This window comes from Lynx rufus, unplaced genomic scaffold (genome assembly GCF_022079265.1).
Source record: "Lynx rufus isolate CCGP_SWC_20201006 ecotype Redwood Valley unplaced genomic scaffold, mLynRuf1.p SCAF_22, whole genome shotgun sequence".
NCBI lineage: Eukaryota > Metazoa > Chordata > Mammalia > Carnivora > Felidae > Lynx > Lynx rufus.
This window is the reverse complement of record NW_025814837.1, coordinates 8,138,803-8,158,219: the sequence shown is the minus strand read 5'-3', so window position 1 is coordinate 8,158,219 and position 19,417 is coordinate 8,138,803. Positions and strand designations below refer to the sequence as shown.

The 19,417-nt window shown below is 37.8% G+C and overlaps 1 protein-coding gene across 6 annotated transcripts in view; it reads right to left on the bottom strand.

The window, feature by feature from the left end:
* Positions 1-19,417, bottom strand: part of NOL4 (nucleolar protein 4) — a 442,954-nt gene that overhangs the window by 217,837 nt on the left and 205,700 nt on the right. For 4 of the 6 annotated variants that reach the window (XM_047087053.1, XM_047087052.1, XM_047087055.1 and 1 more), the window contains one exon: positions 3,779-4,062. In XM_047087053.1, coding sequence (XP_046943009.1) covers positions 3,779-4,062 — 284 coding nt within the window. Of the gene's footprint in view, positions 1-3,778; positions 4,063-8,996; positions 9,016-19,417 lie in introns of those variants that run through there. The other 2 variants (XM_047087057.1, XM_047087058.1) reach the window with 1 other exon arrangement.

Sequence of the window (19,417 nt, the reverse complement as noted above, 5' to 3'; positions counted from 1 at the left end):
TCTTTCTGCATCTTGGTAAATGGAATCACCATCTACCTAGGCAACCAAGCCAATAAGCCTGGAGTCATTCTAGAATGTTCTCTGCTCCACTTCCCACATTCGATCAAACTTCATTTCTTCAAAATATTTGAGAAGCTACTATGTACCAGATATTAAGCCAGGTGCTGGACATATCTCAGTAAATAATATAGATATCATTCTTTTTCTTCAATTTCTTTTTAACATTTATTCATTTTTGAGAGAGAGAGAGAGAGACAGAGTGTGAGTGGGGGAGGGGCAGAGAAAGCGAGAGGGAGAGACAGAATCCAAAGCAGGCTCCGGGCTCTGAGCTGTCAGCACAGAGCCCAACATGGGGCTCAAACCCACTGACCGTGAGATCATGACCCGAGCTGAAGTCAGATGGTTAACCGACTGAGCCACTTAGGCACCCATGGTAGGTATCATTTTTATGGTCATAGAATTTATATCCTACTGGGATGTATAAAGAGGCTATTCATACTGTAGTCTATGTGAAAGACATTCCCAGGAGTTTGGCAATATACAACCTATGGAGCCGGGCTCCATAGGTTGTATATATATATATATATTCCTATATTCATATGTATTCCTATATTCATGTATCCTATATATATATATATATATATATATATATATATATATATATATATATATATATATTCCTACATCACTTTCTTCCTGGAATGCCACAATAGCTTATAACCAGTTTTCTGTCTTTTTTATACTTTCTAGTCCCTATCCTGTTTACCCTGTTTATGTAGACAAGATAATCTTCCTAAAATTCCAAGCTGACCACAACTTTATCATGCTAAGCTTACCTATGGGATACGGTCCAAAGTCCTTGAACTAGCCTATAAAGCTCTTATTGATGGAGCCACTCTATACTCCATTTCTCCACACATATTCTCTACTGTGGCCATGCTAAGCTCCTTGCAAATCTCCATGACAAGTATGCTCTCCTGTGGTTCTATGCCTCCAAATATGTTCTACCATAAATAATCCTCCCCGTCTAAATAGCTTCTACTTACACTTTGCATTCATCCCTAGCATCAACCTCTCTCCAAAGTCTTCCTTAAGAACATTATAGCCCCATGGGTGCACTACTTTTCATCTCTCACTTCACCCTGCCATATGCCCATAATATTACTTATGGAATCTGATTATAATCAATGGTTTGCCTCTCTTTCCTGATAGACTTTAAGCTTTTGAGGGAATAGGACCCTAGTTCGCTCACTTCCATGTTTTTGCTTCCTACAACAGTGCCTTGCATGTAGGAGTCCCTCAGTAAATATTCAGTGAATAAATTTATTGGTGGCAAATAGTCTATCTTGAATAATGATACTGTGTTCTTCCTCAAGTACGATGTTATTAAGTCCTACCTAGCTCCAAATAGGCAATGGTTCCCTAACCTGTGAGACCAACTCATCTTTCCTGTGCGTTCCAGGGCCTTCACAATGTCCAAAAGGAGATCCCTTCTGAAAAAAATGGTAATCTTACATTTCCTTCAAAGTTCAAGATTTACTTTCTCTAGGAAGCCCTCTTTATTACTTCAATAGAAATAGTATTTTCTTACTTTCAATTCCCAATGTTCTAACACAGAAATAGATACTTGCCTATAGTTTTACTAAGAAACTTTTCTCTGTATATGCACCCTTTTGTGCCAAAACTATTCATCAAAGGTTTTATGAATAAAGAGTCCTCTCTTTGAGTTGTCTCTGCTACCTACTCCATTAATGCAAGTATGACAGGTATTTAATATCCCTCAATCTTTGAAGAAGCGAACAAAGAGTCCCTCTGGATTCTGTTCTCAAAGTGCTCCAAAACTGTTCACACAAATCCAATTATTTTCTGTATTTACCTTATTTGATATATCAGCATTGCCCATCAGCGCTGACAACTCTTTCTTGAAAGGTATATTACCCTTAGCTTCCATTCACTATATACCCCTCTGATTGTTTTTCTGCCTCTCTGGCTACTCCTCAGTCGGCCCTTGGAACTGTTATTCCTTTACCAAACCATTAAACTTTAGGTTCCTTAGGAAGGTCTCCTCCCCAGGCCCACTTCTCATCTTACTCCTCACATACAACCCAAACAATCTGTGCTTTTCGCAACTTCATTTTAATAGAGTAGAAAAGTAACTTCACTGTTTAAAATGTGGAACAATGTGTTTCCAATGAGCATAGTTCCTATCATTATAATGGATAAGGGGTTAAGGAACAGAAGAGCAAACCACTGAGTAATTTTAGAAAAATATTCAACAGATACATAGCATAAAAAGGACATTCATAATCATTTAAGTTTTATGAAGACTGGACGGATGTTGCAGATGGCCTGAGAATTCAAAGGCTATTTTGTTCTGTAAAATGTAACTTTGATTCAGATCATGATCATGCTAGTGAATATAAAATCATTTGTGTTTGAGTGATTTGGCTTTAAACCATAGGGGAGAATATTTGCACATTTACCCCAGCAAAAGTTGCAGCAGCCTCCCTCAGGCAGAAGTGTTTAAGTGTCTGATGATGTATAGTGACTTGCTTAAAAGAGGATGAAACAACATACCCTCAGGCAAGCAAGAGGATCTGAATGGAGCCAATTTAGGAAGTACAGTGCCTCAGCAAATTCACAAATTAATCCAAATTAAGACATTTTGCTATGTCAAAAGATCAGTTCTTCAACTCTAATTTATAAGAGGGTAGGGGAGGAAGGAGTCAAAATGTACATTCCATAAAAATCCTCATGTGGTCAAAAGTATACCTTGAAAAATTATAGAGCAAAAGTCACCAGCATGCATTATTTCAAACCGGTGGAAATGTGAACTTTATTTTTTTTTACTAAATCAATCAGGACAAACTGACGGTTACAGAGGGGAAGGTGGGGGGGAAGATGGGTGAAAGAGGTGATGGGGATTAAGGAGGGCACTTGTGATGAGCACCAGGTGATGTATGGAAGTGTTGAATGACTATATTGTACTCTTGAAATATTACACTGTATATTAACTGGAATTTAAATAAAAACAAAAAAAGAATGGGCAGTATTTCTGAAAACAGGTGTGAAGATAAAGAGATAAAAACAGAAGGACCAAGAAATAAAAATAAAATAATAAATCAATTGGGAATGGGGAGGATTATAATTTATTTTGCTATAAAGCATCTAGAAATTTAGATATGTCTGAAACACGTTTGTGTCTTTTGTATAATACAGCGTGTGATAGATTATGTGTTGCAGTAGTTATTTAATCTGCATATTTCATCCAGAACACTGACACTTACGTTTCTCCCAGGTATGGGGAGTAAATTACTAACTGAAGTCCCTGGGTCTCTAAAGCAAACTTGAGAGTCTAATTGAAACTTTTATTATTGTGTCTACCTATCCATTCTAGTAGAAACTAGAAGTGATCTTTTTAAGGTCTGTAATTGTGTTCTCAGGGCTATATTTTCAGGTATAAGCTCCACAAACTCCCAGAGACAGATCCATGAGAAGATTATATGAAGGAGAAACATTAAATCACGTGATTTCACCATGTATGAAAACACCAACAGCTTTGCTCGAAACACTATTCATTCTGCTCACTGTTATTCGGGAAAATTATTGCTCATGTGGACACATGATATCTATGCTTCTAAATGTCTTGGCAGCGTATTATTAGGATTTGTTTAAAATATTTTTAGCGAAAATAATCTTCATCTCTTGTGTAAATACGTGTTTCTTTCTGACCTTCATGACAAACTCAAAATCTCTGAAAATCGTAACATGACCTTACCTTGCTTCCATTTTCTCTCGTCTCTTGTTCCATCTTGAGGTCAGAAATCAGAAGATTCTTATATTTGTTTTTTCCATTACTGCTGTGGTCATCTATTCTGTATTCCGAAGTCAGCTGAGCGGAGAGGGGGCTGTCACTCAGGTTCAGTGGCTGCTCGTCCTGCTCCAGCCCAGTTTTGCCATCGCCATTGGAGTCACCCATATCCCTGCTGTGTGTTCCCCCTGAAGCAATTGAACTGTGCCCCAGAGTCTCATTGCCATTAAAGCTCTCTGCAGCAGAATCATCTGTTGAAAAGAATATTTTGATTTTAATTAACATGCCATTCGGTTTCTACTTCAACTCACATTTACTGAGCTCCTATTATATGCTGGCCGTGGTGCTGATTTTACATAGCCTGTGCAGTTTCATCCTTAGCAATAACTTGTGAAGCAGCCATTGTTACTTGTAATCTAGTAGGCACATTTAGGCACAAGAAGAAATGAAGTAAGAAAAAGATAAAGTAGGGAAAACAGTTTGATCTCAAATGCAATCTCAAAGAAAAGTAAATTTAAACAAAGAAAACTTGTGCATTGTTTTGCAGAAATTTTTTTTGTTTTTCAAGTGACAATGTCCAGATTTGGTGAAAATTCTCTGATAAAAGCACTGTCTATACGCTAGCAGGGTATATGTTGGTTCAAGCTTTATGAGTGTTTAATACACATCAAACACATTAAAAGAGCTCGTCACCTTTGCTCCAGTCATTACACTTCTGGGACTTTTAAACCTAAAGAGAGCAATCATTGTGTGCATTGCTGTGCAGGTAAAAAGGTCTTTACAAAAGTGTTTCTTACAATACCAAACATTTAGAAGAGACAGAAATTACCAAAAATAAAAAATTGGCTTAATATATATTGAAATGATTAGAATATGGGAAATGTGGAATATGGGAGGGAGAATAGTGAAAAATATAGTCTCAAATGTTAATATTAATTTCTTCTTAACTGCATGGCACTGGATATTTTAATACTCTCTAATATTTACAACATATATATGATTTAAAGCTTATGAAAGAAACTGAAGCACAAAGAAATGGAAAACATTCTATGTTCGTGGATTAGAAGAACAAATATTGTTAAAATATCTATACTACTCAAAGCAATCTACACACTCAATGCAATCCCTATCAAAATAACACCAGCATTCTTCACAAAGCTAGAACGAACAATTCTAAAATTTCTATGGGATCAGAAAAGACCCCGAACAGCTAAAGTAATGTTGAAAAACAAAGCTGGAGGCATCACAAATCCGGACTCCAACTGTATTACAAACCTGTAATCATCAGGAAAGTATGGTATTGACACAAAAACAGACACAGACATCAATGGAACAGAATAGAGAACCCAGAAATGGACCCACAAATGTATGGCCAACTAATCTTCAATAAAGTGGAAAAGAATATCCAATGGAAAAAAGACAGTCTCTTCAGCAAATGATGCTGGGGAAACTGGACAGCGACGTGCAGAAGAATGAACCTGGACTACTTTCTTATACGATACACAAAAATAAATTCAAAATGGATGAAAGACTTAAATTTTAGATAGGAAACCATCAAAATCCTAGAGGAGAAAACAGGAAGCAACCTCTTTGACCTTGGCCACAGAAACTTCTTACTAGACATGTCTCTGGAGGCAAGGGAAACAAAAGCAAAAAATGAACTACTGGGACTTCATCAAGATAAAAAGCTTCTACACAGCGAAGAAAGCAATCATCAAAACTAAGAGGCAACCTTACTAATGGGAGAAATATTTGTAAATGACATATCTGATAAGGCTTAGTATCCAAAATCTATAAAGAATTTATCAACATCAACACCCAAAAACAAATAATCCAGTGAAGAAGCAGACAGAAGACATAAATAGACACTTTCCAAAGAAGACATCCAGATGGCTAACAGATACATGAAAAGATGCTCAACATCACTCATCATCAGGGAAATACAAATCAAAACCACAATGAGATGCCAACTCACACCTGTCAGAAGGACTAAAATTAACAACTCAAGAAACAACAGATGTTGGTGAGGATGCAGAGAAAGGGGAACACACTTTTGCACTATTGGTGAGAATGCAAAGTGGCACAGCCACTCTGGAAAACAGTATGGAAGTTCCTCAAAAAATTAAAAACAAATCTACCCTATGACCTGACAATTGCACTACTAGATATTTATCCAAAGGATAAAAAAATGCTGATTTGAAGGGACACATGTACCCCAATGTTTATAGCAGCACTATCAACAAGAGCCAAATTGTGGAAAGAGCCCAAGTGTCCATTGACTGATGAATGGATTAAAAAAAAAAAAAAGTGGCCTACATATACAATGGAATATTACCTGGTAATAAAAAATAATGAAATCTTGCCATTTGCAACAACATGGATGGAACTAGATAGAATGTATTATGTTAAGTGAAAAAAGTCAGTCAGAGAAAGACAAATATTATGATATTCACTTACAGATGGAATGTAAGAAACAAAACTCACAAACACAGGGGAAGAGAAGAAAAAATACAATAAGATAAAAACAGAGCGGGAGGCAAACTACAAGAGATTTTTAAATACAGAGAACAAACCGAGGGTTGCTGGAAGGGATGTCGGGGGACAGGCTTATGGGTGATGGGCATTAAGATGGGCACTTGTTGGGATCAGCACTAGGTGTTATATATAAGTGATGAATCACTGGGTTCTACTCCTGAAACCAATACTACACTGTATATTAACTAACTTGAATTTAAATAAAGAAATTTAAAAATAAATAAAATAACTGTAGAAAAAAAAACAAAACAGGGAGGAAGGGGAAGAAGTAGAATTAACCAAAATTTTCTGGCTTTAAAATAAATGATAAACTTGTTTAGTAAAACATATCAATAACAATTTACTTAGAGTAAAAAACAAAATTTAGATGAAACAGGAAAATTCTATTTCTCTTAATTTCATCTTTGCATTTATGGTAAGAATTTTCTATTAATGTTAAAGAACTATGAAATGCAAAGGTGTTAGATTATTTCCTGTAGTTAAAGTCTATTGATGAAGCCATAAAAATACGAACATACAAGGGTAATAATATTCATATTTGTAATATTTTGATTTCCGAATATTCCCCAGTGTGCTTCATTTTTGTAGGATTCAATGAAAAATTTATCCCTTCTAATCAATTAAATTCATGAAACGAATATATACATTTGAAGAAGTGGTATAACTCACCTGTTCATTCATTCATTCAACATTTATTGAATGCCTATGCTTGGCCAAAAGGGGGTTAAATATTTGGCCAATAGAGACTGTGTCTTCAGTAATTTCACAACTAATTAAAAGAGACAGAAAAAACAAACAAACATGCAACTAAAATGCAGAGGAAAAAGGCTCTGATCCAAAACAAGGGGTAAACACATCACAGAAGTTTTCCTAAAGAAGGTGGCATATGGCATATGAGCTAAATTCCAAAAGACGAGTAAGCCTTAACCCGGTGATGAAGGTGGGGGAGAGAGTTTCCCAATTAGAGATCAGCAGGGGCAACACCTCAGAGGAAGGAAAGTGCAGGGCAGATGGGAAGTAAGGTTGGGTGCTGAGTGCAAACAAGAGAATAAGAAAGGGAGGCAGAGAATGTGTTTTGTTGAACTAAGAGCGTGGATCGTACCTTGGGAGTGAATAGGAGCAATTTTATGCAGAAGTGATATGAACAAAACGGTGTTTTAAAGAGATTACTCTGACTGATGAGGAGAATGGGATGAAGGCAACAAAAGTGGGACCCTTAAGAGCTCTATAAGCCACTGACTCAGCATTGCTGGAAGCCCAAACCAAAGCAGCAACAGTGCAGAACAAGAGGAGACTCAAAAAATCCTAAGAAAAGAACAAGTAAGACTGAGAGTAGGGCAGACAAGGGTCTGGGAGGAAGCCCAGATCTCCAGCTCCAATGTGAAATGAAAACAAAGGGTATTAAGTTTAATTTTCAGTAAAATGATATTTTAAAATTTTTCTAAAACCGCTTTGTGAAGAAGTTAAAATACATTCAAATGGCAAGATTCTACTCATAAATTCCTCTTTGTACATTTCCATTCAAAAAAAGACTTCATGGGGAGAGAAAACATACATAAGAGAATTTAAGAAACTGGTCATAAATAACATGACATATCACTTTCCACAGCTATTGAGAAAATCAAAAACGTTCTTCTTCTTTTTGTTTTAACCATGAAATATAGAAAGTTTTTGAAATAAAGAATTAGGGGTGTGATTTATATAAGCAACCCATAAAATTGCACATGCTCTTTATGTGAAGTCAAATCCTATGCTAAAGTATGCTAAATCATTTCAGATTATTTAAGTTATTTCTTTCCACGAAAGTCCAAAGAAAAGCAGAATGTACATAGTCAAGTCCAGTTCTTAAATTCATGAAGAAAAATGTGACGTAACATTTGTGCACTAGAATCCCTTAAAATACTAAACATTTTATGTAATAAACATTTTGTCAATATGTTAAAAGAATGAGTAACCCTGAAAGCATATTATATACACAAAATGGATACTAGCAGAAAACAAATCCAACATCTATTACTGTTAAGAAATAAACATGCTACAACTGTTTCGTTAATCTAAAATCAGCATACATATTTAGTAACTAGTGTACCATTTATTCACATTTTAAATAAGATAAACATTATTACCTCAGGAAAATTTTTAATAAAAGTCATGTATTTGTAATTTTGGTATAAAGTATAAACAATAAAGGAGAAAATATTTTTAGACAGAGTACCTCACTCCAGATGTTACCAAGGTAACTAAATTCCACAGCTTTACATATTTCATTCTTGAGTAAATCGGTATGTTTCATAAAGAACAAGTGAATAATTTACTTATTTGTACATAATATATATTCACACCGTTTTATCATTTAAATGGTAAAAGAACGAGTAATGTCACATGCCACTGTTTTATCAATCAAAATTTGAAACAAAGTTTTTGATGTCTGTATTAGAAAAATTCAACAGAAAGAGGGAGCAGACATTAAACTGAAACTAAATGAAGCATTTTTTATGGTCTGGGTTCTCATAACCATATTAACGATTTGTATTTTCTCTTCCTTGAAGATACTTTTCCAGAATTTGAAACCACAAATCTCAGACTCCTCTATTTATCATAATCGACTCACAGCAGTTTACTGCTCTCAAGGGGAAATCTGCTTCCTTACCCAACATAGTTTGCTCCATCCTAAGTGGCTGCTGGCATGCAGGTCGAGAGCTGCTACACAGAGGGTACGGTGCTGAGATCTGTAGGTATGGCCTTCAGCTTCACAGGCCAAGAGCAATGGTGCTTCTCTCAAATTTCAGCCTGGGCACCATAGCATTGGAACCAAAACTCTATGTGTGAGTACCAAGGGAAAAAACGGCACCTGGAGCTTTGAAAATTAAGAGTGCCCAGGGTACCTAGCAACAGAAGAGAACATGGAATGTGATGACAGGTAGTGTGGCAATCCAGTGACATCAGGAAGGCCGATGGATGTTTGGGTTCCATTGCTTTGAGGTTAGTTTTGCTGGGATGGATTTAGTGTTGTGGAGAGGGCCATCCAAGTTAGCTCAGCTGCGACTCTTGCCTGTAAGGTGCAGTGACCCTAACCCTAATGGCAAGCTGTTCATTTTCTTCTTTCTCCTTCCCTACTCCCACTCCCTCCACCAATTGGTACAGACCCTAGAAATACTATTTGTTTCAATTATGTCTAATGTCATCACAAGCCTTTTGTGTGAAGCAGTTGCATCAGAACCAGATTCAATGGTTAGCTCTCTCCATATAAAGAGAATTAACCAATGGGGCGCCTGGGTGGCTCAGTTGGTTAAGACTCTGACTTCAGCTTAGGTCATGATCTCGTGGTTCCTGAGCTGGAGCCCTGCGTTGAGCTTTGTGCTGGCAGTGCAGAGCCTGGAGCCTGCTTCAGATTCTGTGTCTCCCATTGTCTCTCTGCCCTCCCTCCCTTCCCCCCCCCTCTCAAAAATAAATGATTAAAACATTTTTTAAAGAGAATTAACCTATGACAGTATGTATGATGTGTGTGTATTTAAGTATATAAATATCCATATATGTGTGTGCATATCTATATCTCTCTATATAAACATAATGTGATGTATATATATTTGGAATCTCCCAAAACACCTGACCTACATTCTTATTCATTTACTTTTGGTAGCTCTTCATTATGGCCTTTAGGCCAAGTGCCTTGGGCAAAATGAATAGGAAAAAAATTTATATAATAATCATTTTAAGATTAGTATTTGGAAATTTAGTCCTAAAATCCAGGTCAGATGCTTACAGGGTCTAAAAAGCTTTTTACCATTTTTCCTCAAATGCACCACAATCTTCTACCTCTAGCCTTTTGATTCCTCCTTAGAAAACTGCCCTTTGATATCTCACCATAGAGCTAACTTTTAAATCCAAAATACAGCTGTAAATAACCCTACGTCAAAAGATTGGTACCTTAATATCCAAAAAAAGTAGATTTTTTTTAAATCCTTCAAAATCTATTTGCAAAATGGAGTTTAGGTGCCAGCCTTCTTCCTCACTTTGTTACTCCTGGCCTCTGTTCTTTTTTTTTTTTTTTTTTTAATTTTTTTTTCAACGTTTATTTATTTTTGGGACAGAGAGAGACAGAGCATGAACGGGGGAGGGGCAGAGAGAGAGGGAGACACAGAATGGGAAACAGGCTCCAGGCTCTGAGCCATCAGCCCAGAGCCCGACGCGGGGCTTGAACTCACGGACCGGACCGCAAGATCGTGACCTGGCTGAAGTCGGACGCTTAACCGACTGCGCCACCCAGGCGCCCCTCCTGGCCTCTGTTCTAAGTCTTCTCCCAGCCTAGGGTTCCCTATAAAAAAATGAAAGTGCATCCATTGCTAGACTATACCCTACATCTTTTTAATTTTCCTCCAAGTTTTTATTTAAATACCAGTTAGTTAATATACAGTGTAATATTAGTTCCAGGAATAGGATTTAGTGATTCATCACTTACATACAACACCCAGTGATCATCACAACAAGAACCCTCCTTAATACCCATCATTCATTTAACCAATCTCCTCCATCGACGCTCAGTCTGTTCCCTATAGTTAAGAGTCTGTTCTATGGCTTGCCTCTCTCTCCCATGCCATGTTCATCTGTTTGTTCCTTAAATTCCACATGAGTGAAATCATAGATTTATACCCTACATCTTGTACCACAGCACCCTAGGGCTACTCTACAACATGAAGCAAGTGATGCAGTCTAAATGGATCCTTTGCGAGAACACAGGTAGCAACCTCTTTGACATAAGTGACAGCAACTTCTTACTAGACATGTCTTTGGAGGCAAGGGAAACGAAAGCAAAGATGCACTATCGGGACGTCATCAAGATAAAACGCATCTGCAAAGTGAAGGAAACAATCATCAAAACTAAAAGGCAACCTTAGAATGCGAGAAGATATTTATAAATGATATATCAGATAAAGTGTTCGTATCCAAAATCTATAAGGAACTTACCAAACTCAACACCCAAAAAACAAACAATCCAGTTAAGCAATGGGTTGAAGGCAGGAATAGACAAGTTTCCAAAGAAGATATACAAATGACTAACAGATACATGAAAAAATGCTCAACAACATTCAACATCAGGAAAATACAAATCAAAACTATAATTAATACCACCTCACACCTGTCAGAATGGCTAAAATTAACAACACAGGAAACAACAGTTGTTGCTGAGGATGCAGAGAAAGGGAACTCTCTTACACTGTTGGTGGGAATGCAAACTGGTACAGTCACTCTGGAGAACAGTATGGGGGTTCCTGAAAACGTAAAAATAGAACTAGCTTATGATCCAGCAATTGCAATACTAAGTATTTACCTAAAAGATACAAAAATATTGACTTAAAGGGGCATATGCACCCTGATGTTTATAGCAGGATTATCAACATTAGCCAAATATGGAAAGAGCCCAAATGTCTATTGACTAATGAATGGATCAAGAAGGGGTGTGTGTGTGTGTGTGTGTGTGTGTGTGTGTGTGTGTGTATGTATATATATATACATATATATACATATACATACACATATACATACATATATATATAAATATATATACATATACATACACACACACACACACACACACACACACACACACACACAATGGAGTATTACTCAGCCAAAATCTTGCCATCTGCAATCATGTGGATGGAGCTAGAGTGTATTATGCTAAGAGAAATAAGTCAGTCAGAGAAAGATACATACCATATGATTTCACTCAGGTGTGGAATTTAAGAAACAAAACAGATAAACATAGGGGAAAGAAGGAAAAAAGAAAGAGAAGGAGGCAAACCATAAGAAACTAATAACTATAGAGAACAAACTGAGGGTTCCTGGAGGGGAAGTGGGTGGGGACAGGTTAAAGTGGGTGATGGGTATTAAGGAGGGTACTTGTTGTGATGAGCACTAGGTGTTATATTGAAATGATGAATCACTAAATTCTACTTTTGAAACCAATATTACACTATATATTAACTAACTAGAATTTAAATAAAAACTTGAAACCAAAATGAATAGATACATAGGTGATCGATCGATCAATTGATCGATCCTTTGCTGGGCAGCTCACCCCTCCCCTAGCCCAAGACTCTGACACATTCCTGCCTTTATCACTCTTTGTCCATTTGCAGTTGTCACCTAGAAATTCCTTCTTCATTTTTCTCAATTCCTTTCTTCAAATCCTTCTGATGACTTTTCCATTCTTTGATTTCTACTTTACTCATCCTCTATATTACTGTTATTAACTTCAGTAAACAGCCCTGTTCTATCTTCTGTTTTCTTATACGTGAAAATTGTAATCGTTCATTACAATAGTCCTGCATTTCCAAGTCCTCAACACCACAAACATCTTTGAAAAGATAATCAGCAAAAGCAGTTGTCTGTTTTTATTTGCATTTGAAAACTATAATCTACATTATATACTATTTAGTATATAATGCTGTCTATTTAGTAATGCTGTCTATTTTTTTAATGTTTATTTTTGAGAGAGAGAGAGACAGCGAGGGCGGGGGAGGGACAGAGAGAGACAGAGGGACAGGATCTGAAGCAGGCTCTGTGCTGACAGCAGAGAGCCTGATGTGGGGCTTGAACTCACAAACCATGAGATCATGACCTGAGCCAAGGTCACATGCTTAACTGACTGAGCCACTCAGGCATTCCTAGTAATGCTATCTTAAACATGTACAAAAAATGATGCTACATTTTGAAGTCAAGCATTCACACTAAGGAGTTTACTAATGTAAATAAATATACGCGTGTGTATATATAGGTATGACTCTTACTAAAATATTAAACGGCATTGATTTTAAAATGATAGAACCAATACTGAGGGTAAGAAAGTAACAGAGAGATTCAGTTTTTCCCCTCCCCAGTGAAGGAGAAGTTCTTAAAACTTGACCTGTTTATCACTAAGAAGAAGGCACATCACCAAGTAGGTTTCATCTGGTTTAGACTGTAATGAGAGTGGCTTTTCCACTTGGCCTTCATGAAGACAAAGTAGATGAAATGGTACTCTAGATCTGTAGCCATTTGGGATTGGGCATGGAGCTTGGGGTCATCTCCAACCAGAGAAATTCTGTCAGTAAAGAACAAGATTTAGTGCAGGGCAATGCATTCTTCCTTGGGTAACTTGACTTTTTGATAACAGCCTCTGACTATCCAACTGGCCGTTACCAACTGAGCACCACCTGGTTCACTCGGTGCTAAATTTATGCATTCTCAGTAGCCCTCCTTTGTTGAGTGAAAGTAATATGGAAGCCTGTTCATGCCCCAGTGCCTTGTGAGCACAATCTGCCATACAAGATTTCCTTCTGTAAATCTCTGTCTCCTGTCTTAAATGAAATTCTTTTTGAAAAATTGGGAACAAAAAATGTCAGCCTGGTTTCCTGTAACACTCTGCAATGGTACAGTTGCTTTCATGGATAGGCCCAAACAAGAATGAAATCCACTAAAAGGACAGGACCTTTAGCAATAAGTCTGGTTATATATTCTCTTTAAACAAAGATATTCAGAGGTTGTTTTTAATATCTCTTTGGCTGCAGCCAAATGGTATAGATACTTGGAAAAGGAATGTCTGAAGGACTTTTGAATAGAAGGTGAAGGAAGGATGATATTGATAGACCTTTCATAATAGTCCAGGGCAGAGCAACTGTATTAGATGCCTCTAATTAGAGGGGGTAGTTAGTTGTCCTCAACAGAATGGACACTTATTTTTGACTTGGGCCTGCATTGTACTCACTCGTTCTTCCTTCAACACCACCACATATGAACTTCATAATGTTTTATATACCACTCTTTTTGCCCACACAACATTAATTTTAATTAAGGAAATCACATCATACTAAAATAAAAGAAACAATTGGAAGATTTGCCATGGAGCTATTATTCTCTACTCCATTATTGACCAACTATGTACCTTATAAAATAATGGTATAAACTATTATTTAAAAAACTCAGCTATGATGCCAGGGTGCCTGGGTGTCTCAGTAGGTTATGCATCCAACTTCAGCTCAGGTCATGATCTCACAGCTTGTGAGTTCAAGCCCCATGTTGGGCTCTGTGCTGACAGCCCAGAGCCTGGAGCCTACTTCGGATTCTGTGTCTCCCTCTCTCTCTCTGCCCCTCCCCTGCTCATGCTTTGTCGCTCGCTCTCTCTCTCTCTCTCTCTCTCTCTCTCTCTCTCTCAAATAAACATAAAAAAAATGCCTACAAACATAAACATACAAAACTCAGCCGCAATGCCACTGAAAGATACAACCTGAGCCTGAGGTGCTGCCTTTCAGGATGTGATATATGCTCTAAACCAGCTACTGACTCTTGGGGCTGCCTCTCTCTTAGCCGCAACATCAGTCTGAAAAGGCTTTTCTGAGATGCTAGTGACACTTCTCACAACTCTTCTCTACAGCTCTACGTTCTGTTGGCCTGTAAGAAGGATGCTTCCAGAAAAACAGACAGACAAGTGACCGTTTCACACCACGCGGGCCACTACGGGAACAGGCAAAAGAAGAGTTATGTATGGGCCGTGGTCACTCATCTTGAATACCGAGGGAATGAAAGGTATCAAAAAAAGAAAATGGGTTGGGAGATAGGCCCAAACGAGTACCTGAAGCATTTTTCATTTTACTTTGCCAAAAGGAAAATACTGTCAAGGTAATCCTTATAGGTAAAGATAAAATCTCATCTCCCCCGCCTCCGCTCCGATATCTGACCTGGAAAATACTCCAAGTAATCCAACTGCCAGCTAAAGAAAGGAAAACGTGGAATGAGTAGTGGAGCGGGCTAGTGATACTATCTTTGGCTTTGGAATCAGATGCAGAAACTAGGAGTGCAGTATTTATCTGGATTTCTTTGCTGTCAAGTGTCTGAAGATTAAAACACGTTTCTTGTCTCTTTAATTTCTTTTTTCTCAAATGTATTTTTGAGAGGGGCGGGGAGAGGGAGGGTGGAGAGGCAGAGAGCGAGGGAGATAGCAGAGAGCCCGATGCAGGCCTCTCGAACACAGGGACCAACTGCAAGATCATGACCTGAGGTGAAGTCGGACGCTTAACAGACTGAGCCACCCGGGCATCCGGAAGTTTTATTTCCATTGTGCATATATGGTGTGGTGATGGTAGATAAATATACTAATTAGTCCATTAATTACATAATTTCAATGGTTACAGAACGAAAGAAGAAATGAACATCCATGGGTAATCTGGCCTGAGAAACTGGGGCTCCCCAACACCATCTCTGAGTGCAATAGCTGGGCTTAGATTTCATTCCATTTGGGGAAGAATGAGATTGGTTGAGGTTTATGTGAAACAGGTGGTAAGTTTTCAATAGGATTATCTTTGGCTATGTGAAAAAGTTAATGTGATGTGTGATGTGCACTGGTGTGGTACGTATGTGTGTGTTTTAGCAGCCAAATGATGGCATGTACCAAGCACCCATTGGGACGGAAACCTAGGTAGATGATACCTTCCTAATATGCATATAGGCTCCAGAAGCCATAATCCCTTCCTACCTTAGAACAATTTGGAGCTGTGAGACAGAAAAAGGGCGTCACTGGAACTACGTCTTTTTATCTTAACCTCTAGAAAGAAAATACAAAAATTATTATCACTGGAGTTATCACCATTTCTCTAAAATTGAGGCTGTTTTTAATTTTTACCTCTTTTCTGTGATTCTGTCAGAAATTCCAGTACCTCTCCATTAGCTTCCCATTCTTTGCATTGTTTTCACTTAGTTTAGCCCAAGATAATTCTTAACGTGGAAAAAACAATGTTAACTAATGCATAATATTTGTTTTACTTCTGAAAAAACTGAGGAACAGAAATGTTAAGTGACTTGATTATGTCTTACTAAAAATATAACTTACATGTGGAAGGGACTTGAAATCATGTAATAAAATATACTCAAAGAACAAGAGGCTTCTAAACCTGAAAAGAACAATGTCAGAGATTATGAGGAGAAATATGGTTGAATCAAATTGAAAAATATTAATGTGTTTTATTACCTGTCAGAAGATCAAAGATTAGAAGTTACACAGAATCAGTATATGGGAAAACATTTTGACACATTATCAAAATATCAAAGAAGTTCCTCTATCTCCAGAGATGTTTAATTATGAAATGTGAGGTATTGAAGGGAAAGATCTAGTTTATTCCTTTATGAATTTATGATTGCCACTTAGTAAATATTCAATAACTATTTGTTGAACTAGGTAACCACAGGAGGCCATAATCACATATCTATTTAATGTTGCTCAAAACATAGAATTTTTTAAAAAATTTTAAAAAGAATCACATCTTTTTACATCCTCATATATATTACTGAGCTACTCATTGAAAGCATTAGTACACTGGACACTGTGGTAGGAAGAATCTAGATAGTGCCTTCCCCCTCAAGGTTCTATACCCTAATTCCCCTAACCCGTAAGCATGGTGAGATATCACTCCTGTGATTATAGAAATGTCATGCAGCACAGTGGATCTTGAAGAGGGAGATTCTTTGGGTGGGCCTGATCTAATCCCATGAGCATTTAATAGCACAGGGCTTTCTCTGGTGAGTAAGCAGAAGTCACGGAGACACAAAGCATAAAGGGTTCCGGTTTGCCACTGATGGCCCGGAGATGAAGGAGGTCACATAGAAAGAATGCAGGCAGCTGTAGAGAGCTGGGAGAGACTTCTGCCAACAGCCAGTAAGGAAACAGGGACCTCTGTTCTACAGCGACAAGGAATTACGCCCTGCCAAAAACTTGAATAAGCTTAGAGGTGGATTCTTTACCAGAGTCCCTATTTTAAAGGCTAGACGGGCTGACACCTTGATTCTGCCCTTGTGATACCCTGAGCATTGAACCCAGTTGAGGCTGCCTAGATTTCTGACCTATTGAATTGTGAGACATAGCTGTTGTTTTAAGCTGGTAAGTGTGTGATAATTTGTTATACAGCAATCTGAAATGAACACAGAAACAAACATAAAGGATTTTCTATGGTGGCTCATGATAGGTAACACCACTCAAAATTATTCAAGGCATATTTCATATGATAGGTACCTATCAGTGGTTCTCAAACTTCAATTGCTTCTGAATTTTCCAGGGAAACTGTTAAAAATGAAAATCCTCTTGGGCACTAAAACCTCTCACCCAACAAAACACAGGAACCTTGGTTTAATTTATCTTAAGGGGCAGCCATCTAGAACCATTTCTCATATGAGAATTTTGGGGCCACATGTGAGAAATTCATGTAGATCATCTCCAACAACTAACTGGTGACATACGCAATTGTGGGAGGGAACTCTTGATGTCAAGAGAATATTAAATCTGAGTTTAGTAAGACTGATCTGCCATTTTAATCCCGTTTAATAAATCTTTAGGACATTTTCAGAAAAAGATGCCAGCAAGCCAAATATTCTCTCTTAATCAAAACAAATAACCAAGAGCACTTATTGCCAGTGTGGCCCCACTTTTAAAAGACTCAGGAAAGAAAAGGATTTTTTCCCCATAGAGTGAATGGAAATATGTAACTGCAGAACTAAAGGCATTCTTTCAGGGAAGATCACCTCAATTACTTTGACCAGCAAACTCCTAGGAAAGAAGATCTTTACCAATGTCAAGTGCGTGTTTATGAAATCAAGAATTGTTACTCAGCCCCTAAAGCAAAGCTGCATATCACTTGTGTGCTCGCATGTGCTGCAATCATTGTTAGCATTGCTCATATATTAGGTAAACAGCACTATTCTAAGAAAAATTGTCAAAACCTTCCAAGTTTTTCCTCTGGGTCCCTCATGTTCTCTTCCCAACTTCATGGTCAATCTTCCAGCTATTTGTGTGCACACTGGTTCTCTGTAAGTCATGTTACTGAGGAAGAGAGTGACTGATTGATTGGTTGATTGATCTTTGACTGAAATTACCCCACAGAAAAAAATCATTTCAGCTAGGCACTTGTAATTTAAACATCTTATCTCTGTGGAACGAAAGGCTTTTACTCTTGATATTTTCAGCCATTAGCAAGCAGGTGAAGAAGTATAATGTGTTTTGGGAGTGTGTGTAAAGGGAGAAATCTTGTAACCATACTAGACCTATTTAATGCCCATGTTTTTTGAGTAACTTAGAGGCTGATGGTTAGAGTGCATGCTCCACGATATTTTCTCCTAAACCCTCCTAACCCCGTAAGTTCCTCTCCCTAGTGCAGTGGGTGAGCCAGGACTATTCAACAAAGAAAGTGAAGATCTCATCCACAACATCCTGAGATGGCAAGAAACCAGAGCCACTAAGCACTTCTTAGATCTAAAAAATGAACAAATCGTAAAACGGGACAATGAAAGGCTTCTACATACGTTCCATCTTACTGGTTTGGTCTCTTCTTCCCCTTTCTTTGCAAACCATTTCCTAGATTTCTTTGCTTATTGTTTTATGGCTTAGATCAAATGATGGGAGATGCTGGCAAAGACTGAGGATGGGAGAAAGAGAAAATGGCTGGGTATCCCTGCCCCCACTTTATATACACATCCTGTCTGATTCAGGTCTCTAGCTCAGGATGCATCTTCTCCACATCCCAAATCCTGCCAGGAAGTATCTTCTGTGAATCTCACGCAACCAGGTAGGTCCTCTGGCTCTTGGGCTCTACTAACACCAACTCCTTCTCAACTTTTCCACCTCTAGTTGTAGCAGTGGCTTCCTTCTGCTATTAATTCCTATATTGCTTTACTATCCTCTGTTTAGCCTTTGAGCTCTTCTCACACCATTATAAATAGTGCCTAGTATTAAGTTTTTCTGATGAGTAACCTGTAATGGCCTCGATTTTCTAGACGGGATCACAATTGATACAATTTGCCTTACTGTGGCTTCAAGACTTCTGTTTTCTAGCATCTTTGATAGTATTATAGCAAATGTTCTGTGATTTCTTTTTTCCTTGTTAATGTCAATTCATTGTTTGATATCCAAGAGATTTCCACCAAACTTTCTTTACGATTTCTACCTCTGGTGCTGAAATCCATCATCATCAGTAACAGTGTTATCACGGAATTTATTGGTCATCTTAAAGGATTCTAAGCCAATAAGAGTTTTGGTGGCAAATTATAAAG